A 24,303-nucleotide genomic window follows, 5' to 3' on the forward strand; every position below is an offset into this window, starting at 1 on the left:
GAGGGAAACATAGAAACATAGAAAATAGGTGCAGGAGTAGGCCATTCGGCCCTTCGAGCCTGCACCGCCATTCAATATGATCATGGCTGATCATCCAACTCAGTATCCTGTACCTGCCTTCTCTCCATACCCCCTGATCCCTTTAGCCACAAGGGCCACATCTAACTCCCTCTTAAATATAGCCAATGAACTGGCCTCAACTACCTTCTGTGGCAGAGAATTCCAGAGATTCACCACTCTCTGTGTGAAAAATGTTTTTCTCATCTCGGTCCTAAAAGATTTCCCCCTTATCCTTAAACTGTGACCCCTAGTTCTGGACTTCCCCAACATCGGGAACAATCTTCCTGCATCTAGCCTGTCCAACCCCTTAAGAATTGTGTACGTTTCTATAAGATCCCCCCTCAATCTTCTAAATTCTAGCGAGTACAAACCGAGTCTATCCAGTCTTTCTTCATATGAAAGCCCTGACATCCCAGGAATCAGTCTGGTAACGTACACATGACGGGTCTGGACAAGAGCCTCTTTCCATCTTATGGAATAGATGGGAGAGTGCTGGTAAATAGAGGCGAAGGGGAAGGAACTGGGGCAATAAATGGCAAGAGATACGTGAATTTGGGTGAGGATGGCAGACCGATGGATATTCCCGCTGCTGATGGCGACGGGGAGAAAACTTGCAACAGAATTGGAATCTGAACAGAGAGAATGTGCTGGGTGCCAAGTAGGATGGGTTGGGGATCAGCGGTTGGAGAAGGGGAAGCAACATGGTGACGGGGATTGGGGATGAAAATAAATACCTGTGGGGGAGAATTGGATGAACAGGGAGATCTGAAGGGGATAAGGTTTACCTGTAACTGGAGAATACAATGTACATGCCGTTGGGTTGTAGGCTGATCAAACTATGAGGTGTTCGTCTGCCCTACCAACTGATTTGTTTGAATCAGCCCTGAATTATTGGGGAATTCTGCATTTATCGCACACTGTTACCCACTATTTTGTGATTGTGCCCTTATACTGAATCAAAGTGAATATGTAACTCCTTACCTTCAGAAATATCAAACTGTCCATTTGATTCATCCGCTCCTGCAGCTTTAGGAGTTGCTCTTGAATAGAGTTTAACTTCTCTTGAATCTCTCGTAGATTATTCTCCATTGGGTTTAGAACGCTCTCCTCTTCTTCCCGGAGTTCCTTGTGAAAGCGCTGCTCTTCCTCATTGAGAATCTGGCGCAGTTCAGCAAATACCGATGTGATGTGGGTCAACAGGTTCTGTGACTGTTCCTGTCAAATGAAAGATGAAGATCAATAATATCGAGCCTGGAATCTAAGACAATAGCACAAGATCAGATAAGGGAAACTGGAAACCTTACCCGAACTCCAGAAATCTTCTGTTTCTGTTGCTGCTCCATTTGCTCCCCCGCTGATTTATCTTTTGTGAGAGTCTCTAAGGATGTTTTAATCCGCTCCTGTGGATTGAGATTCAGATTCAGCGAGTAAAATAATTAGACCAGACAGAACCAATGAACCAATGAAAGGGTCAAGAGCTTCAAATTCCTGGGCGTGCACATCTCTGAAGATCTCTCCTGGTCCGAGAACACTAATGCAATTATCAAGAAAGCTCATCAGCGCCTCTACTTCCTGAGAAGATTACGGAGAGGCGGTTTGTCAAGGAAGACTCTCTCTAACTTCTACAGGTGCACAGTAGAGAGCATGCTGACCGGTTGCATCGTGGCTTGGTTCGGCAATTTGAGTGCCCTGGAGCGAAAAGACTACAAAAAGTAGTAAACACTGCCCAGTCCATCATCGGCTCTGACCTTCCTTCCATCGAGAGGATTTATCGCAGTCGCTGCCTCAAAAAGGCTGGCAGTATCATCAAAGACCCACACCATCCTGGCCACACACTCATCTCCCTGCTACCTTCAGGTAGAAGGTACAGGAGCCTGAAGACTGCAACAACCAGGTTCAGGAATAGCTACTTCCCCACAGCCATCAGGCTATTAAACCTGGCTCGGACAAAACTCTGATTATTAATAACCCATTTTCTGTTATTTGCACTTTATCAGTTTATTTATTCATGTGTGTATATATTTATATTATGGTATATGGACACACTGATCTGTTTTGTAGTAAATGCCTACTATGTTCTGTGTGCTGAAGCAAAGCAAGAATTTCATTGTCCTATCAGGGACACATGACAATAAACTCACTTGAACTTGAACTGTAGACACGGAACTGCACATTAAAGATTTACAAAGACAGCTGGAGAACTCAGTGGGTTAGGAAGCGAATCAACGGAGAGCCGCAGGCTGTCTCACCTGGAATGATTGCTGGAGTCCCTGTATGGATGCAAGCAGAGGTGTAGTCTACGTGATACGCAGGTATACGCCGTATACCCACTAAGAAAGCTCCAGCATTTCCGTATGCCCACTTAGAAATGCGCAATGACACGTATCCACTTCGATAGTGACAGAAGTTCTGTTTATTTTATGAATGAAAGTATGACAGTTCTGTCACAGAACTGTCATACTTTCATTCATAAATTCAACCTGTGCGCTGTGTCTCTGTCAGAGTCGCACTTTTCCTTGTCGGAAGTGGGAAAGTCCCGAGTTCCGAGTACAATGGAACGCAGCATTATAATAGCCATACAGAGGCTTCCGTCCATGGCCCGTGCCCGTGACCGTGGTGACCGCCCGTGACCTAGACCTGACGTCACGTCACCTAGACGGTCGGCGCCGAGGTGATGTCCAGCGGCTCAACAGTAAATATGAAGCGGAAGCAACAAACTACCCTTAGCCATTTAAACAAAAAACAAGCCTGCTGCTGCCTCGGCCGACACTCCAGCAGTCACTAGGACGTTAGATGAAGAAGAGGGAACTACAGCGGAGCCTGATGCCAGCAGTGTATCGGGTAAGTGAAAGTCGTATACAAGTGAACTTTAGCAGATATTAGACTACTAGCTACTAGCTTATAAGAGATTTCCCAAACTGAATGAATACCACACATATATTCACTAAACGGCCTTGCTAGCTCAATCTTGTTGTAGTAAAGTAGTAAATAACGTAGTTATTACACATTTTACTGTGAGACTGTGAGTGTGTGTGTGCTGAATATCTCCTTGTTCCTTCTAGATGATAACTCCTGGCCAGCCCTATGGACTGAGAGTCAGGCTAGGGAGTTTAAAAGCAGGCATTCTTGGTTAGAATGGAAGGACAGAAAGTTAGGTAAATATCAGCCAACTTGTAAAGCTGGTATAAACACATGAAGTCAACTTTATGCAAATGAGAGTATAGCTGGTTTATTTTCATCTTAAAGATACATTAATTTCACTTTTATACAATTAAATTATAATGATATTGTCACAGTGAAGCTTATTTACAGTTCATTCAATTATTTTGAATAGATTCTTATCCAGTTCAGAAGGTGTTATTGCTAATATAGATTCAAAAAAGACTACTTGTATGATGTTAATTAGTCATGTTTTTGTTTACTTCCAGGTTGTGCTTTTTGCAGCTCAACAAAATCTACTGGCGTCTTAACAGAGAAAAGAATTTCCATATCTGAGGAGTGGGCGATGTTTAAGATCCAGTCATCAGGCTCAAGCAGACCAACAGCCCTGGCCTCCTTGAGAAACAAGATCAGACGGCATGAGATGTCCAGGGCACACGAAATAGCTCAGGAGCTCACTGAAAAGGGTGGACAGGATTTACTTGGGAATCTTGTGAGAGCTGTGTCAGACACTGTGTTAGCTGAGACAAATGCTGTATTCAGAACAGCATATTATCTTGCCAAGATGAACCGACCTTTCTCTGACCATGACGATCTCATTGAGCTTCAGGAAAAAAACGGTGTCAACATGGGCACAAGTCTGCACTCAAGGTTCAGTTCAACAAAAATTGTGGAACACATAGCAAAAAAGATGCAGACAAAAATAGTTGACAGCATTGTGTCATCTTCAAGCAAGCTGTCTGTTCTCATTGATGAGGCAACTTCTCTCAGCCATAAATCAGCCATGATTGTCAATGTGAAGGCCTCTTTAGATGGAGCTACTCCTGAATTTGTTTTTTTGGACCTGGTGGAGCTGGAAAGCCAGAGGGCAGAGTCTATAGAGGAAGCTCTATTAAACTGTTTGGACACTGCAGGCTTTAGTGAAGAGTGGCTTCAAAACAACTGGATCTCATTTGTTTCTGATGGAGCCAGTGTTATGTTAGGCAAAAACTCTGGTGTGGCAACCAGGCTGACTGCAAGGTACCCTAACCTCTTCACATGGCACTGTATGAACCACCGTCTAGAACTGGCTGTAAATGATGCTGTGGATGAGGTTCAGGCAGTCAACCACTTCAAAGTTTTCATGGACAAACTCCACAATCTCTACAGTCAGTCCAATAAAAATTCACGGGAACTTATGGAAGCAGCACAAGAAGTGGGCTCACAAGTCCTGAAGATTGGCAGAGTTTTAAACACCCGATGGGTTGCCAGCAGTTTCCGTTCTGTAAAGGTTGTGTGGAGGTCATACGAAGCACTTAACAGACACTTTGAGAATGCTGCAGGAGACCAAACAAGAAACGGCAAAGAGAGGCAAACCTACAGAGGCCTGGCACATCGTATGCAAAGCAAGGAATTTCTTTGTGACCTTGGACTCATGTATGATGCACTATCTGAACTTTCAAACCTGTCCCAGCAATTACAGGCCCATTCAATCACACTTTTAAGAGCAGAACAGCTGCTGAAGCGCACCATCCGAGTGCTGGCATCATTTAAAGATTCTCCAGGAGAGAAATTGGAGGAAGCTTTGAAAGTACAGGCTTTGGGACAGTTTGGATCAGTGTCCCTGGAGTCAAATGCTAAGCTCATGCCGATCAATACAAAGTAGTTCCTACAAAGTCTGATCAACAACATGGAGAAGCGGCTCTCATTTAAGGATGAAATTCTTCATGATCTCAGCATTCTGGATTCAAGCACCTGGCCATCAACACCTGGCATACGGCACGGTGAGTCACAGGTAAAACGACTGTGCAGGCGATTCAATCTTTGTCAAGAACAAGCTGTCAATGGAATGAGAGATTTCATCGAGCACCCAGAGAGTGAACCTGAATGCCTCAAACCACTCATCCACTGCATGCAGACCATCCCTTGCAGCACTGCAGAGTGTGAAAGGGGCTTCAGTCTGATGAATATTGTGTACACAGACCAAAGATCTAGAATGTTGTTGTCTAGTGTCAGCAATTTGATGATGATCAGCATCAATGGGCCCCCTGTAAGCCTTTTTGAGCCAAGCAAATATGTATCAACATGGTTACGAAGCCATCGCTCTGCCACGCAAGCAAGAAGGCAGAGCACACCTCAGATGCCTGAGTACAAGCAAATTTGGAAAGTTTTGTAAACTAGCAGGCTACTACATTTAAAGTGAAAAACAATTGTTGACAAAATCCCTTTTAGTGGAATACAAACACTTTTCCATACCTGCTACAGTAGCAGATACGGAAAAGTGTTTGTATTCCACTAAATATCCCTCATGTAACTGTGTATTCACCTTTGTTTGTTACTTTTTTACAATGAAGGGATTGTGGTGTTTGTTTTATTTTGCATGGGTCATGCGCCCTCCGCTGGTCGTTTTTGCGGATGTACTGTTTTTCTTCTCTGTTAAACACTGAACAGATGTTATTTGCATAGGACTTACTGTGATTGAAAACGTGTATTTTGTGATGCTGTGTGATTGCTGTATTAAGTATGAGTGTGAGACGTCTTAGAACAGTTGCTGATATGTTTTATTTATTTTAATTTATTATTTAAGTATTTTTGTATGGGAAACATAATTCTAAAGAAGATGTTTTTATTTTGTATTTTTGCATTTATTGTTTCTTATATAGGGTATTTTATTTTATTGAGTTGTAATTGTTTCTGACAAATGACTAACTCTGTTTTTTCTTGTCTCAAAACTCTAAACAGAGCATGCAGCAGCAGCAGCAATAAATGTCCTGTGCAAAAGACTCAAGTATCCCGTCGTCTCCTTAGCACATTAGTACTGAGGCCAGGCCGGTTACATATACAGTAGTACAGTGTTTATATAGCCAACAGTTATTTATTTATTGATGCTTTATAGTTTATTTGATGCTAGTGCCTAATGGTGATTTTAATTTGACTGTTTATTGTCCTAGAAACTGATGACAATATCGAGTGTTGAATAATCTCAATTACTTATGGTGGTTGTAGGCTACTGTATGCGACAGTGAGTGTGGCGGTGTTTATAGGACGGGTGTGGAAGAGGCTAGGAGGGAATCATCACAGTATACCCACTACAAAAAACTAGACTACACCACTGCATGTAATTAATACATCAAGTACTCTAACGGTTTAAAACAAATACGTTTTTTCCTCTCTTAATGCCATCGGTCAATTTGCTCAACAAAAATGGGTGATCGAACTTTCCAATTGCCAAGGCACCGTCTGCTACCGACAGCGTCCGTTCTTCATCACTCACCCTGCATGAATTAAACGCCCGGTTATAAGACCAGCATCAACGATTTCTGGGTCACTTTCCAAAACAGTGCAGAGAGTCTCACCTCCTCTTCTGACGAGTTTCCTCCTGAAATATATAACATCAGAAAGATCCATTAATTTACACAGAGCGACCACATCGTGACAGCAGGAATTTCATCCAAATTGTTACAATGTTCCTACAGATCTTTGCACTCGTTGCTGATGGAGCGCCCCATCAGTCCGGTATTGTATTAATTCAATGTAAAGAGTATATTCATGGCCGTCCGAAGGGGGGTTGCGTTGGGTGCGACCGCACCCCCCTTTTCTCCCCCCTAAGAAAAAAAAGAAAAAAAATCGGGGGGAAAAATCAACGTTTCCACTTTGGAAACGACCAGTTCTCTGTTCTCCCGTCCCCGGGCGGGAGTGGCTGAATCTGAACCCAACGGCTGTAACCCCAACACCAGACGCCGCTGCGGCGGAGCCCGCTCCCCTCGCCTGCCCCCGCCGCCGGGGCCCAAGCCATCTTACCCCCACACCCCCCTCGCTTACCCCCGCTGGGCCCACGCCACCCCCACTGGGCTCATGCCACCCCCGCTGGGCACACGCAACCCCCGCTGGGCGCATGCCACCCCCACTGGGCTCATGCCACCCCCGCTGGGCCCACGCCACCCCCACTGGGCTCATGCCACCCCCATTGGGATCACGCCACCCCCGCTGGGCCCATGCCACCCCCGCTGGGTCTACGCCACCCCCGCTGGGCCCATGCCACCCCCGCTGGGTCTACGCCACCCCCGCTGGCCCCACGCCACCCCCGCTGGGTCTACGCCACCCCCGCTGGGCCCACGCCACCCCCGCTGGGGCTACGCCACCCCCGCTGGGCCCACGCCACCCCCGCTGGGTCTACGCCACCCCCGCTGGGCCCACGCCACCCCCCCGCTGGGTCTACCCACCCCGCTGGGCCCACGCCACCCCCGCTGGGTCTACGCCACCCCCGCTGGGCCCACGCCACCCCCGCTGGGTCTACGCCACCCCCGCTGGGCCCACGCCACCCCCGCTGGGTCTACGCCACCCCCGCTGGGCCCACGCCACCCCCGCTGGGCCCACGCCACCCCCCTGGGTCTACCCACCCCGCCCCCCGCCACCCCCGCTGGGTCTACGCCACCCCCGCTGGGCCCACGCCACCCTCGCTGGGCCCACGCCACCCCCGCTGGGTCTACGCCACCCCCGCTGGGCCCACGCCACCCCCGCTGGGTCTACGCCACCCCCGCTGGGCACATGCCACCACCGCTGACCCCCGATGGGTCCACGCCACCCCTGTTGGGCCCACGCCACCATTGCTGGGCCCACACCCCCGCCGCTGAACCTCGCTGGGCCCACGCCACCCCGCTGACCCCCGCTGGGCCCACGCCACCCCCGCTGGGTCTACGCCACCCCCGCTGGGCCCATGCCACCCCCGCTGACCCCTGATGGGACCACGCCACCCCCCGCTGGGCCCACGCCACCCCTGCTGAGTCCACGCCACCCCTGCTGGGCCCACGCCACCCCTGCTGGGCCCATGCCACCCCAGGTGACCCCCGCTGGGTCCACGCCACCCTCGCTGACCCCCGCTGAGCCCACGCCACCCCCGCTTGGCCCATGCCACCCCCACTGACACCCGCTGGGTCCCCGCCACCCCCACTGGGCCCACAACACCTTCATCACCCCCGCCCGCTGGGCCCGCACCACCTTCATCTTTTGCAAGAAAGAGGAGGGGATGTGAGAGGGGGGAGGGAGAGAGAGAGGGGAAGGGAGAGGAGAGAGAGATGGGGGAGGGGAGAGGGAAAGGGGGATTATCTTGAGTGAGATTGCAAAATTAAGGTAGGTTTTAGAGCTATTATATTTTCTCCTCCATATAAATAATATCAAACAATTGGAACTGCTTTCTTTTCCTTGATAACAATACAGAAAAATATGAATTCCATAGTTTGTGACATAAATACACATTTTAATGGGATCATTACATACAGATGTAACATTTCCATTTTGAGATGGGGGGGAGGGGGAGGGGCTTCCCATTCACCACTTCGCACCTACTTAAGGCAAAACTCCAGTATGAAAAGAGTGGACGCTTTCCCACCCCAACCAACACTTCACACCCACTCACAGCCTGACCTCAGTCTGCAAAGACTGGGCCCTTCTACACCCACCCCACTCCAATCACCACTTCACACCAAATGACTTCACTTCCACAGACACCTCTGTCAAGCTTCTCAAGTTTGCGGATGACACAACCCTGGTTGGACTGATCCAGGATGGGGGATCTCTGTACTCTTTTCAGTTTGACATATTTCCTTTAACATGGTGCCCAGAACTGAACACAATATTCTAAATGCGGTCTCACCAACGTCTTATACAACTGCAACATGACCTCCCAACTTCTATACTCAATACTCTGACTGATGAGGGCCAAAGTGCCAAAATACTTTTTGACCACCTGATATACCTGCGACACGACCTTCAAGGAACCATGCAACCATCAACCATTCCTCTGCCCATCTGGCTAATTGATCCAGATCCTGCTGCAATCTTTCACAACCATCTTCACTATCTGCAAAACCACTCACTTCTGTATCATCAGCAAACTTGCTAATCTTGCCCTGTTCTGTGACGTTTCACAGAGTGCTGGAGTAACTCAGCGGGTCAGGCTGAGTATGGAGGTTGGGAGGTCATGTTGCAGTTGCATAAGAAGGTGGTGAGGCCGCATTCAGAGTATTGTATTCAGTTCTGGGCACCATGTTATAGGAAAGATATCATCAAACTGGAAAGGGTACAGTGAAGATTTATGAGGATGTTGCCAGGACTAGATGGGCCAGAGCTATAGGGAGAGGTTCAGTAGGCTGGGACTCTATTTCATGGAGCACAGGAGGATGAGCGATGATCTTATAGAGGTGTATAAAATCATGATTTGAATAGATATGGTTGAGTCTTTGGCCCAGAGTAGGTGAATCGAGGAGCAGAGGTGAAGGGCAAAAGATTTAATAGGAATCTGTGGGGTATGTTTTTCACACAAAGGGTGGTAGGTGTATGGAACAAGCTGCCAGAGGAGGTAGTTGAGGCAGGGACTATCGCAACATTTAAGAAACAGTTATACAGGTACATGGATAGGACAGGTTCGGAGGGATATGAATCAAACGTGGGCAGGTGGAACTAGTGCAGATGGGACATGCTGGGCCGAAGGGTCTGTTTCCACACTGTATCACTCTATGACTCTATCTTTCCCTCTCAAACCCATTCTCCTGCCTTCTCCCCATTACCTCTGACACCCGTATCAATCAAGAATCTATCAATCTCCTCCTGAAAAATGTACATTGACTTGACCTCCACAGCTATCTGTGGCAATGAATTCCACAGTTCACCACCCTCTGACTTAAGAAATTCCTGCTCATCTCCTTCCTAAAGGAATGTCTTTTAATTCTTAGGCTGTGGCCACTGGCCCTAGACTCTCCCACTAGTGGAAACATCCTCTCCAAATCCACACCATCCAGGTTTTTACCAGGCTGGGACAGACGGCAACAGCTTCACACCGTGTCCCAAAGCTCGTGTCCTGTCCTGCATCACCCAAGGCAGCAGAGACGTTATAGGAGAGGGCAAGCACCGTAACAAAGTATCTCACAATGGTTTGGGTAACATTCAGGAATGTTTATGCATGCCACATCATGAATATTACTGAAGAACGGTCTTGACCCGAACTATAATCTATAGCTTTTCTCCAGAGATGCTGCCTGACCCACTGAGTTACTCCAGCACTCTGTGACATATCACCTATCCATGTTCTCCAGTGATGCTGCCTGACTCACTGAGTTACTCCAGCACTCTGTGACATGTCACCTATCCATGTTCTCCACAGATACTGCCTGACTCGCTGAGTTACTCCAGCACTCTGTGAAACGTCGCCTATTCATATTCTCTGCAGATGCTGCCTGACCCACTGAGTTACTCCAGCACTTTGTGACTAGTTTCCCTTCACGCATCTGTCCAAACCCACTCTCCCCCCTCCTTTCCTATGTTCCTTTCCACCCATAAACCTCTCTCTGCCTTTACATTTCACTCCTCTTTCAAATCTGCTCTACTTATCTACATGCATTTTTCTTCTTCACTTTTTAGTCATAGAATGATGCAGTGTGGAAACAGGCCCTTCAGCCCAACTTGCCCACACCGACCGACATGTCCCATCTAAACTAGTCCCACTCACACGCGTTTGGCCCATATCGATCTAAATCTGTCCTATCCATGTACGTGTCCAAATGTCTCTTAAACATTAGGATAGTCCCAGCCTTAACTACCTCCTCTGGCAGCTCGTTACATACACCCAGCACCCTTTGTGTGAAAAAGCTACCTCAGATTCCTGTTAATTTCTGAAATATTGGTCATAGATTTGGTGCAAAAATGCTCCAAAACAAGGCTCAGAATGGATCAGAGAGCATCTAAAACCCCAGAGCTTCCAGGGCCCTTAAGCGGGCACTGGACCCTGGCATCGAGGGACTTCATGCTTCGCGCTCATGATGTGCGCAGCACGCACACTATTCCACATTAAGTTTTTTGTAATCCTGTCATGCCACCCCCCTTTTTGAAAAGCTTCGTACGGGCCTGATATTTAATACTGGACTTATGGGGCGATTCAACGTCCTCTGGTTCCAGTCGTGAATTACATCATTTGTCCAGCAAGGGTCGCCCTATAACCATATAATAACCATATAACAATTACAGCACGGAAACAGGCCATCTCGGCCCTACAAGTCCGTGCCGAACAATTATTTTCCCCTAGTCCCATCTACCTGCACTCAGACCATAACCCTCCATTCCTTTCCCATCCATATACCTATCCAATTTATTTTTAAATGATAAAATCGAACCTGCCTCCACTACTTCCACTGGAAGCACATTCCACACAGCTACCACTCTCTGAGTAAAGAAGTTCCCCCTCATGTTACCCCTAAACTTCTGTCCCTTAATTCTGAAGTCATGTCCTCTTGTTTGAATCTTCCCTACTCTCAATGGGAAAAGCTTGTCCACGTCAACTCTGTCTATCCCTCCCATCATTTTAAAGACCTCTATCAAGTCCCCCCTTAACCTTCTGCGCTCCAGAGAATAAAGACCTAACTTATTCAACCTTTCTCTGTAACTTAGTTGTTGAAACCCAGGCAACATTCTAGTAAATCTCCTCTGTACTCTCTCTATTTTGTTGACATCCTTCCTATAATTGGGCGAGCAAAATTCATTGTTACCCTCTTGCGTTTAATATCTGTGTGACAAGCCTTGGAATTTTCTTCTATCCTATTCGCCAATGATCCTACATTGCCACTTCAAACACCCCCTGGTTCCTCTTGCTCCCTGTAGGTCAGCAAGAGGGGAACCATATTATCTTTGTCTCCACAGACATCATGTTGCCAGCTTGTGACCAGATGTTCATGTCAGACTAAGAGAGGATCTGGCTTGAACATCATGGAAATTATGACAATGCTCAATGTGATAAGTACAACTACTCTGCCCGATAAAGATGCAGCCAGTCCTGCCATGGAATGGTGTGTGTTAATGGGAGTAAGGCAGTAATATGGCACCGGAGAAAATAAACCATTTATTTGGAGACACTAGATCGGAATCATGATCATGTCAGCCAGGATCTGAGGAGGGAAACATAGAAACATAGAAAATAGGTGCAGGAGTAGGCCATTCGGCCCTTCGAGCCTGCACCGCCATTCAATATGATCATGGCTGATCATCCAACTCAGTATCCTGTACCTGCCTTCTCTCCATACCCCCTGATCCCTTTAGCCACAAGGGCCACATCTAACTCCCTCTTAAATATAGCCAATGAACTGGCCTCAACTACCTTCTGTGGCAGAGAATTCCAGAGATTCACCACTCACTGTGTGAAAAATGTTTTTCTCATCTCGGTCCTAAAAGATTTCCCCCTTATCCTTAAACTGTGACCCCTAGTTCTGGACTTCCCCAACATCGGGAACAATCTTCCTGCATCTAGCCTGTCCAACCCCTTAAGAATTGTGTACGTTTCTATAAGATCCCCCCTCAATCTTCTAAATTCTAGCGAGTACAAACCGAGTCTATCCAGTCTTTCTTCATATGAAAGCCCTGACATCCCAGGAATCAGTCTGGTAACGTACACATGACGGGTCTGGACAAGAGCCTCTTTCCATCTTATGGAATAGATGGGAGAGTGCTGGTAAATAGAGGCGAAGGGGAAGGAACTGGGGCAATAAATGGCAAGAGATACGTGAATTTGGGTGAGGATGGCAGTCCGATGGATATTCCCGCTGCTGATGGCGACGGGGAGAAAACTTGCAACAGAATTGGAATCTGAACAGAGAGAATGTGCTGGGTGCCAAGTAGGATGGGTTGGGGATCAGCGGTTGGAGAAGGGGAAGCAACATGGTGACGGGGATTGGGGATGAAAATAAATACCTGTGGGGGACAATTGGATGAACAGGGAGATCTGAAGGGGATAAGGTTTACCTGTAACTGGAGAATACAATGTACATGCCGTTGGGTTGTAGGCTGATCAAACTATGAGGTGTTCGTCTGCCCTACCAACTGATTTGTTTGAATCAGCCCTGAATTATTGGGGAATTCTGCATTTATCGCACACTGTTACCCACTATTTTGTGATTGTGCCCTTATACTGAATCAAAGTGAATATGTAACTCCTTACCTTCAGAAATATCAAACTGTCCATTTGATTCATCCGCTCCTGCAGCTTTAGGAGTTGCTCTTGAATAGAGTTTAACTTCTCTTGAATCTCTCGTAGATTATTCTCCATTGGGTTTAGAACGCTCTCCTCTTCTTCCCGGAGTTCCTTGTGAAAGCGCTGCTCTTCCTCATTGAGAATCTGGCGCAGTTCAGCAAATACCGATGTGATGTGGGTCAACAGGTTCTGTGACTGTTCCTGTCAAATGAAAGATGAAGATCAATAATATCGAGCCTGGTCAGATATCAATAGCACAAGATCAGATAAGGGAAACTGGAAACCTTACCCGAACTCCAGAAATCTTCTGTTTCTGTTGCTGCTCCATTTGCTCCCCCGCTGATTTATCTTTTGTGAGAGTCTCTAAGGATGTTTTAATCCGCTCCTGTGGATTGAGATTCAGATTCAGCGAGTAAAATAATTAGACCAGACAGAACCAATGAACCAATGAAAGGGTCAAGAGCTTCAAATTCCTGGGCGTGCACATCTCTGAAGATCTCTCCTGGTCCGAGAACACTAATGCAATTATCAAGAAAGCTCATCAGCGCCTCTACTTCCTGAGAAGATTACAGAGAGGCGGTTTGTCAAGGAAGACTCTCTCTAACTTCTACAGGTGCACAGTAGAGAGCATGCTGACCGGTTGCATCGTGGCTTGGTTCGGCAATTTGAGCGCCCTGGAGAGGAAAAGACTACAAAAAGTAGTAAACACTGCCCAGTCCATCATCGGCTCTGACCTTCCTTCCATCGAGGGGATTTATCGCAGTCGCTGCCTCAAAAAGGCTGGCAGTATCATCAAAGACCCACACCATCCTGGCCACACACTCATCTCCCTGCTACCTTCAGGTAGAAGGTACAGGAGCCTGAAGACTGCAACATCCAGGTTCAGGAATAGCTACTTCCCCACAGCCATCAGGCTATTAAACCTGGCTCAGACAAAACTCTGATTATTAATAACCCATTTTCTGTTATTTGCAATTTATCAGTTTATTTATTCATGTGTGTATATATTTGTTTCCCTCGGATGCTCACGTCACACAGCTTATTTATTTATTTTACTTTTCTTTTACATCTGTTGGAAGCTGCATAATAAATCTCACTGACGTGCAATGACAATAAAATATATTATTATTATTATTATTATTATTATTATTATGCTACACTGGAGGTGGCGGAGTGAGATATAATCACTATCTTTGAGGCACTGGTGAGATGTAGATGTGGGCAAATCGATTAGTATAGCTGGGGAAAAGGTGGACTCAAACATGAAGGGACATGATGTTCCCTTGGACAACAGTGAACATAATATGGTGGAATTCTGCATTAGGATGGAGAGTGACACGGTTAATTCGGAGACTAGGGTCCCGAACTTGAATAAAGGATACTTTGAAGGTATGAGACGGGTATTGGCTAGGATAGACTGGGAAAATATACCTAAAGGGTTGACAGTGGAGATGCAATGGCAAAGATTGAAAGACCGCATGGATGAACTCCAGAAATTGTTTTCCTTGTGTGGCGAAAAAATAAAACTGGGAAGGCGGGTGATGAGGGAAAGATAGTGTTCAATCCAAGGAAGAGGCATTTAAATTGGCTAGAATAAGCAGAAAACCAGAGGACTGGGAGAAATTTAGAACTCAACAGAGGAGGACAAAGGGGTTAATTAAGAAGGGGGAAAAGAGCATGAAAGAAAGCTTACGGGGAATATAAAAACTGTGAAAGTTTCTTTAGGTATGTAAACAGGAAAAGATTAGTGAATTAGTAGGTCCCTTACAGTCAGAGACAGATGGGAAACACGGAAATAGCAGAAGAGTTAAACGAGTACTTTGGTTCTGTCTTCACTAAGGAAGCCACAAACAATCTCCCGGAAATACACGGGGACCGAGGATCTAGTGGGAGGGAGGAACTGAGGGGAATCTACATTAGTCATATAAAGGTGTTTGGTGAACTGTTGGGACTGAAGGCAGATATGGTCTGCATCCCAGAGTAGAAATCGTTGGTGCATTTGTGATCATTTTCCAATATTCTCTCGACTCTGGATCAGTTCCTGGGGACTGGAGGGTAGCCAATGTAACTGCACTTTTAAAAAAAGGAGGGAGAGAGAAAACGGGGAATTATAGACCAGTTAGCCATGCATCGCTCGTGGGGAAGATGCTGGAGTCGATTATTAAAGAGTGTTCACTGTAGTAACAACATGTGTCTGTTGTTTGCACTGCGGTTGTGTTCAGGGAACTGACATGTCCAGCGGTATGAATATTGACTTCTGCCCTTTCACCCAACCATTCCAAGTCACCCTGCAGCCTCATAGCATCCTCCTCGCAGCTCACATTGCCACCCAGCTTGGCGACATCTGCAAACTTGGAGGTGTTACATTTAATTCCTTCGTCTAAATCGTTAATATATATATTGCAAATAACTGGCGTGCCAGCACTGAGCCTTGCGGCACCCCATTGTGCATTGCTGCTTGCAAGAGCGGAACTCGCTATCAAAACATGGAGGGGACAGGGACACAATGTTTTGGCGACCACGCGCGCATGCGCACACTCACACACACGCGCGAGGCTTCGGAGGCTCAATCCAGCGCTAAAAGCGGAGATTTTAAAATTGGGATCACAAAAACTTGGGGGGGGGGTGTCCCCCACCTCTCAAAACATGGGGGGGACGTGTCCCCTCTGCCCCCCCCCCGGGTTTTCCGCCCCTGGCTGCTTGCAATTCTGAAAAGTATTCGTAAAGAGAGGCGGGACCCCTGTTGGACAAAGGAAGTAATTCAAGCCTGGAACCACAGGAAGTTGAAGCGCCCAACCAGTATTAAATATACACTGTACATGTAATTAATACATCAAGTACTCTAACGGTTTAAAACAAATACGTTTTTACCTCTCTTAATGCCATCGGTCAATTTGCTCAACAAAAATGGGTGATCGAACTTTCCAATTGCCAAGGCACCGTCTGCTACCGACAGCGTCCGTTCTTCATCACTCACCCTGCATGAATTAAACGCACGGTTATAAGACCAGCATCAACGATTTCTAGGTCACTTTCCAAAACAGTGCAGAGTCTCACCTCCTCTTCTGACGAGTTTCCTCCTGAAATATATAACATCAGAAAGATCCATTAATTTACACAGAGCGACCACATCGTGACAGCAGGAATTTCATCCAAATTGTTACAATGTTCCTACAGATCTTTGCACTCGTTGCTGATGGAGCGCCCCATCAGTCCGGTATTGTATTAATTCAATGTAAAGAGTATATTCATGGCCGTCCGAAGGGGGGTTGCGTTGGGTGCGACCGCACCCCCCTTTTCTCCCCCCTTTTCTCCCCCCTAAGAAAAGAAAGAAAAAAAATCGGGGGGAAAAATCAACGTTTCCACTTTGGAAACGACCAGTTCTCTGTTCTCCCGTCCCCGGGCGGGAGTGGCTGAATCTGAACCCAACGGCTGTAACCCCAACACCAGACGCCGCTGCGGCGGAGCCCGCTCCCCTCGCCTGCCCCCACCGCCGGGGCCCAAGCCATCTTACCCCCACACCACCCCTGCTTACCCCCGCTGGGCCCACGCCACCTCCACTGGGCCCACGCCACCCCCACTGGGCTCATGCCACCCCCGCTGGGCACACGCAACCCCCGCTGGGCGCATGCCACCCCCGCTGGGCCCACGCCACCCCCGCTGGGCCCATGCCACCACCGCTGACCCCCAATGGGTCCACACCACCCCTGTTGGGCCCACGCCACCATTGCTGGGCCCACACCCCCACCGCTGAACCCCGCTGGGCCCACGCCACCCCGCTGACCCCCGCTGGGCCCACGCCACCCCTGCTAGGTCCACGTCACCCCCGCTGGGTCCAAGCCACCCCAGCTGGGCCCACGCCACCCCTGCTGAGTCCACGCCAGCCCTGCTGGGCCCACGCCACGCCTGCTGGGCCCACGCCACCCCCGCTGGGTCCACGCCACCCTCGCTGACCCCCGCTGAGCCCACTCCACCCCCGCTGGGCCCATGCCACCCCCACTGACACCCGCTGGGCCCCCACCACTCCCACAGGGCCCACAACACCTTCATCACCCCCGCCCGCTGGGCCCGCACCACCTTCATCTTTTGCAAGAAAGAGGAGGGGATGTGAGAGGGGGGAGGGAGAGAGAGAGGGGAAGGGAGAGGAGAGAGAGATGGGGAGGGGAGAGGGAAAGGGGGATTATCTTGAGTGAGATTGCAAAATTAAGGTAGGTTTTAGAGCTATTATATTTTCTCCTCCATATAAATAATATCAAACAATTGGAACTGCTTTCTTTTCCTTGATAATAATACAGAAAAATATGAATTCCATAGTTTGTGACATAAATACACATTTTAATGGGATCATTACATACAGATGTAACATTTCCATTTTGAGATGGGGGGGGAGGAGGGGGAAGGGCTTCCCATTCACCACTTCGCACCTACTTAAGGCAAAACTCCAGTATGAAAAGAGTGGACGCTTTCCCACCCCAACCAACACTTCACACCCACTCACAGCCTGACCTCAGTCTGCAAAGACTGGGCCCTTCTACACCCACCCCACTCCAATCACCACTTCACACCAAATGACTGCACTTCCACAGACACCTCTGTCAAGCTTCTCAAGTTTGCGGATGACACAACCCTGGTTGGACTGATCCAGGATGGGGGATCTCTGTACTCTTTTCAGTTTGACATATTTCCTTTAACATGGTGCCCAGAACTGAACACAATATTCTAAATGCGGTCTCACCAACGTCTTATACAACTGCAACATGACCTCCCAACTTCTATACTCAATACTCTGACTGATGAGGGCCAAAGTGCCAAAATACTTTTTGACCACCTGATATACCTGCGACACGACCTTCAAGGAACCATGCAACCATCAACCATTCCTCTGCCCATCTGGCTAATTGATCCAGATCCTGCTGCAATCTTTCACAACCATCTTCACTATCTGCAAAACCACTCACTTCTGTATCATCAGCAAACTTGCTAATCTTGCCCTGTTCTGTGACGTTTCACAGAGTGCTGGAGTAACTCAGCGGGTCAGGCTGAGTATGGAGGTTGGGAGGTCATGTTGCAGTTGCATAAGAAGGTGGTGAGGCCGCATTCAGAGTATTGTATTCAGTTCTGGGCACCATGTTATAGGAAAGATGTCATCAAACTGGAAAGGGTACAGTGAAGATTTATGAGGATGTTGCCAGGACTAGATGGGCCAGAGCTATAGGGAGAGGTTGAGTAGGCTGGGACTCTATTTCATGGAGCACAGGAGGATGAGGGATGATCTTATAGAGGTGTATAAAATCATGATTTGAATAGATATGGTTGAGTCTTTTGCCCAGAGTAAGTGAATCGAGGAGCAGAGGTGAAGGGCAAAAGATTTAATAGGAATCTGTGGGGTATGTTTTTCACACAAAGGGTGGTAGGTGTATGGAACAAGCTGCCAGAGGAGGTAGTTGAGGCAGGGACTATCGCAACATTTAAGAAACAGTTATACAGGTACATGGATAGGACAGGTTCGGAGGGATATGAATCAAACGTGGGCAGGTGGAACTAGTGCAGATGGGACATGCTGGGCCGAAGGGTCTGTTTCCACACTGTATCACTCTATGACTCTATCTTTCCCTCTCAAACCCATTCTCCTGCCTTCTCCCCATTACCTCTGACACCCGTATCAATCAAGAATCTATCAATCTCCTCCTGAAAAATGTCCATTGACTTGACCTCCACAGCTATCTGTGGCAATGAATTCCACAGTTCACCACCCTCTGACTTAAGAAATTCCTGCTCATCTCCTTCCTAAAGGAATGTCTTTTAATTCTTAGGCTGTGGCCACTGGCCCTAGACTCTCCCACTAGTGGAAACATCCTCTCCAAATCCACACCATCCAGGTTTTTACCAGGCTGGGACAGACGGCAACAGCTTCACACCGTGTCCCAAAGCTCGTGTCCTGTCCTGCATCACCCAAGGCAGCAGAGACGTTATAGGAGAGGGCAAGCACCGTAACAAAGTATCTCACAATGGTTTGGGTAACATTCAGGAATGTTTATGCATGCCACATCATGAATATTACTGAAGAACGGTCTTGACCCGAACTATAATCTATAGCTTTTCTCCAGAGATGCTGCCTGATCCACTGAGTTACTCCAGCACTCTGTGACATATCACCTATCCATGTTCTCCAGTGATGCTGCCTGACTCACTGAGTTACTCCAGCACTCTGTGAAACGTCGCCTATTCATATTCTCTGCAGATGCTGCCTGACCCACTGAGGTTCTCCAGCACTTTGTGACTAGTTTCCCTTCACGAATCTGTCCAAACCCACTCTCCCCCCTCCTTTCCTATGTTCCTTTCCACCCATAAACCTCTCTCTGCCTTTACATTTCACTCCTCTTTCAAATCTGCTCTACTTATCTACATGCATTTTTCTTCTTCACTTTTTAGTCATAGAATGATGCAGTGTGGAAACAGGTCCTTCAGCCCAACTTGCCCACACCGACCGACATGTCCCATCTAAACTAGTCCCACTCACACGCGTTTGGCCCATATCCATCTAAATCTGTCCTATCCATGTACGTGTCCAAATGTCTCTTAAACATTAGGATAGTCCCAGCCTTAACTACCTCCTCTGGCAGCTCGTTACATACACCCAGCACCCTTTGTGTGAAAAAGCTACCTCAGATTCCTGTTAATTTCTGAAATATTGGTCATAAATTTGGTGCAAAAATGCTCCAAAACAAGGCTCAGAATGGATCAGAGAGCATCTAAAACCCTAGAACTTCCAGACCCTGGCATCGAGGGACTTCATGCTTCGCGCTCATGATGTGCGCAGCACGCACACTATTCCACATTAAGTTTTTTGTAATCCTGTCATGCCACCCCCCTTTTTGAAAAGCTTCGTACGGGCCTGATATTTAATACTGGACTTATGGGGCGATTCAACGTCCTCTGGTTCCAGTCGTGAATTACATCATTTGTCCAGCAAGGGTCGCCCTATAACCATATAATAACCATATAACAATGACAGCACGGAAACAGGCCATCTCGGCCCTACAAGTCCGTGCCGAACAATTATTTTCCCCTAGTCCCATCTACCTGCACTCAGACCATAACCCTCCATTCCTTTCCCATCCATATACCTATCCAATTTATTTTTAAATGATAAAATCGAACCTGCCTCCACTACTTCCACTGGAAGCTCATTCCACACAGCTACCACTCTCTGAGTAAAGAAGTTCCCCCTCATGTTACCCCCGAAGCTTCTGTCCCTTAATTCTGAAGTCATGTCCTCTTGTTTGAATCTTCCCTACTCTCAATGGGAAAAGCTTGTCCACGTCAACTCTGTCTATCCCTCCCATCATTTTAAAGACCTCTATCAAGTCCCCCCTTAACCTTCTGCGCTCCAGAGAATAAAGACCTAACTTATTCAACCTTTCTCTGTAACTTAGTTGCTGAAACCCAGGCAACATTCTAGTAAATCTCCTCTGTACTCTCTCTATTTTGTTGACATCCTTCCTATAATTGGGCGAGCCAAAATTCATTGTTACCCTCTTGCGTTTAATATCTGTGTGACAAGCCTTGGAATTTTCTTCTATCCTATTCGCCAATGATCCTACATTGCCACTTCAAACACCCCCTGGTTCCTCTTGCTCCCTGTAGGTCAGCAAGAGGGGAACCATATTATCTTTGTCTCCACAGACATCATGTTGCCAGCTTGTGACCAGATGTTCATGTCAGACTAAGAGAGGATCTGGCTTGAACATCATGGAAATTATGACAATGCTCAATGTGATAAGTACAACTACTCTGCCCGATAAAGATGCAGCCAGTCCTGCCATGGAATGGTGTGTGTTAATGGGAGTAAGGCAGTACTATGGCACCGGAGAAAATAAACCATTTATTTGGAGACACTAGATCGGAATCATGATCATGTCAGCCAGGATCTGAGGAGGGAAACATAGAAACATAGAAAATAGGTGCAGGAGTAGGCCATTCGGCCCTTCGAGCCTGCACCGCCATTCAATATGATCATGGCTGATCATCCAACTCAGTATCCTGTACCTGCCTTCTCTCCATACCCCCTGATCCCTTTAGCCACAAGGGCCACATCTAACTCCCTCTTAAATATAGCCAATGAACTGGCCTCAACTACCTTCTGTGGCAGAGAATTCCAGAGATTCACCACTCTCTGTGTGAAAAATGTTTTTCTCATCTCGGTCCTAAAAGATTTCCCCCTTATCCTTAAACTGTGACCCCTAGTTCTGGACTTCCCCAACATCGGGAACAATCTTCCTGCATCTAGCCTGACCAACCCCTTAAGAATTGTGTACTTTTCTATAAGATCCCCCCTCAATCTTCTAAATTCTAGCGAGTACAAACCGAGTCTATCCAGTCTTTCTTCATATGAAAGCCCTGCCATCCCAGGAATCAGTCTGGTAACGTACACATGACGGGTCTGGACAAGAGCCTCTTTCCATCTTATGGAATAGATGGGAGAGTGCTGGTAAATAGAGGCGAAGGGGAAGGAACTGGGGCGATAAATGGCAAGAGATACGTGAATTTGGGTGAGGATGGCAGACCGATGGATATTCCCGCTGCTGATGGCGACGGGGAGAAAACTTGCAACAGAATTGGAATCTAAACAGAGAGAATGTGCTGGGTGCCAAGTAGGATGGGTTGGGGATCAGCGGTTGGAGAAGGGGAAGCAACATGGTGACGGGGATTGGGGATGAAAATAAATACCTGTGGGGGACAATTGGATGAACAGGGAGATCTGAAGGGGATAAGGTTTACCTGTAACTGGAGAATACAATGTACATGCCGTTGGGTTGTAGGCTGATCAAACTATGAGGTGTTTGTCTGCCCTACCAACTGATTTGTTTGAATCAGCCCTGAATTATTGGGGAATTCTGCATTTATCGCACACTGTTACCCACTATTTTGTGATTGTGCCCTTATACTGAATCAAAGTGAATATGTAACTCCTTACCTTCAGAAATATCAAACTGTCCATTTGATTCATCCGCTCCTGCAGCTTTAGGAGTTGCTCTTGAATAGAGTTTAACTTCTTTTGAATCTCTCATAGATTATTCTCCATTGGGTTTAGAACGCTCGCCTCTTCTTCCCGGAGTTCCTTGTGAAAGCGCCGCTCTTTCTCATTGAGAATCTGGTGCAGTTCAGCAAATAACGATGTGATGTAGGTCAACAGGTTCTGTGACTGTTCCTGTCAAATGAAAGATGAAGATCAATAATATCGAACCTGGAATCTAAGACAATAGCACAAGATCAGATAAGGGAAACTGGAAACTTTACCCGAACTCCAGAAATCTTCTGTTTCTGTTGCTGCTCCATTTGCTCCCCCGCTGATTTATCTTTTGTGAGAGTCTCTAAGGATGTTTTAATCCGCTCCTGTGGATTGAGATTCAGATTCAGCGAGTAAAATAATTAGACCAGACAGAACCAATGAACCAATGAAAGGGTCAAGAGCTTCAAATTCCTGGGCGTGCACATCTCTGAAGATCTCTCCTGGTCCGAGAACACTAATGCAATTATCAAGAAAGCTCATCAGCGCCTCTACTTCCTGAGAACATTACGGAGAGTCGGTTTGTCAAGGAGGACTCTCTCTAACTTCTACAGGTGCACAGTAGAGAGCATGCTGACCGATTGCATTGTGGCTTGGTTCGGCAATTTGAGCGCCCCGGAGCGGAAAAGACTACAAAAAGTAGTAAACACTGCCCAGTCCATCATCGGCTCTGCCCTTCCTTCCATCGAGGGGATTTATCGCAGTCGCTGCCTCAAAAAGGCTGGCAGTATCATCAAAGACCCACACCATCCTGGCCACACACTCATCTCCCTGCTACCTTCAGGTAGAAGGTACAGGAGCCTGAAGACTGCAACAACCAGGTTCAGGAATAGCTACTTCCCCACAGCCATCAGGCTATTAAACCTGGTTCGGAGAAAACTCTGAATATTAATAACCCATTATCTGTCATTTTGCACTTGATCAGTTTATTTATTCATGTGTGTATATATTTATATAATGGTATATGGACACACTGATCTGTTTTGTAGTCAATGCCTACAATGTTCTGTTGTGCTGAAGCAAAGCAATAATTTAATTGTCCTATACAGGGACACATGACAATAAACTCACTTGGACTTGAACTTGATCATGTCGGTGTCGGTGATGAGCTTAAGATGATGTACACTGTGAAAAAAGTACATAAGGAAATAAGAGTAAAAGAGCCCTCAGCCCCTCAGTCTGTAATGGCAATCAATGTGAATTTTTTTTTAAAAAGTCACATACCGTAGCCTGGATATCTCTGTCCCTCTCTCTGTCTCTGCCTGTGTGTGTGTCTATCTCTCTCTCTCTCTATTTTCTCACTCAGTCTCTCCAGCTCCAGGCAACCACAGATGACCTTTCATCCCCCAGATGGTTCACGACCTCCTCCTGCCTTTAACCACAACATCCCAGCGCCAGACAGAAACAAACGTCTCTCCACGGCGACTTCAAGACAGATTAGATGTTCCCTTTGCAAAGATTTCATCCTCTTTTAAAATTATTTTAAGTTGTTTCACTGCCCACAACAAAAATGGCGGAGGGAAGCGGCGATAATGGGAACGAATGGGCAGAGCCGCCCTTAACAAAGATGGCCGCCCCCCCCCCCCCTGGTGTACAGGGACATTAGTGCCCTTAACAAAGATGGCCGCTCTCCCAGGGACATTAGTGCCCCTAACAAAGATGGCCGCCCTTCATCAAGGCATTATTGATGTTTTGATGAAATGCAGCGAGCAAACGCGATAATTCCCTATATTTTCGATCTTTATATCTGCCCGGCCAACAACTTCCGCTGTTATTTTCCCTGCAGCTCCCTCTTGTATTTACCTTCGTTTTTCTTTATCTTCTGGACTCTAAAGTAAGATAACTGTGTCTCACCATCACCCCGACTGGCACAGTTATTTACAGCTCAAAAACGGGCCGTTTTCGCGGTTTTTAACAGGGTTGGAAGTTCGCGTTTCTAGCATCAATAACATGTACTGGAAGTGACGTTTGTACCCCAGTTGGTTTTGCGGTCACGTGGGCGAGGAACTATGATCCAGTGACC

General features: G+C 47.2%; 1 protein-coding gene and 1 long non-coding RNA gene across 2 annotated transcripts; both read right to left on the minus strand.

The window, feature by feature from the left end:
* Positions 1–987: 987 nt before the first annotated feature.
* On the minus strand, positions 988–13,592 carry LOC116990018 (nuclear factor 7, brain-like). Its single transcript, XM_033047543.1, has 6 exons — positions 13,500–13,592; positions 13,178–13,411; positions 6,555–6,577; positions 6,359–6,473; positions 1,365–1,460; positions 988–1,275 (listed from the first exon to the last, which is right to left on the minus strand). The coding sequence occupies exons 1-6, from the start codon at positions 13,536–13,538 to the stop codon at positions 988–990; spliced, it is 795 nt and encodes a 264-aa protein (XP_032903434.1). The 5' UTR covers positions 13,539–13,592.
* Positions 13,593–16,104: 2,512 nt separating this feature from the next.
* Positions 16,105–22,609, minus strand: LOC116990168. The gene is made up of 4 exons (XR_004416451.1): positions 22,511–22,609; positions 22,188–22,421; positions 16,268–16,290; positions 16,105–16,188 (listed from the first exon to the last, which is right to left on the minus strand). It is a non-coding gene; the product is annotated as an uncharacterized LOC116990168 (long non-coding RNA).
* Positions 22,610–24,303: the final 1,694 nt, after the last annotated feature.

Source organism: Amblyraja radiata, chromosome 30 (genome assembly GCF_010909765.2).
Source record: "Amblyraja radiata isolate CabotCenter1 chromosome 30, sAmbRad1.1.pri, whole genome shotgun sequence".
NCBI lineage: Eukaryota > Metazoa > Chordata > Chondrichthyes > Rajiformes > Rajidae > Amblyraja > Amblyraja radiata.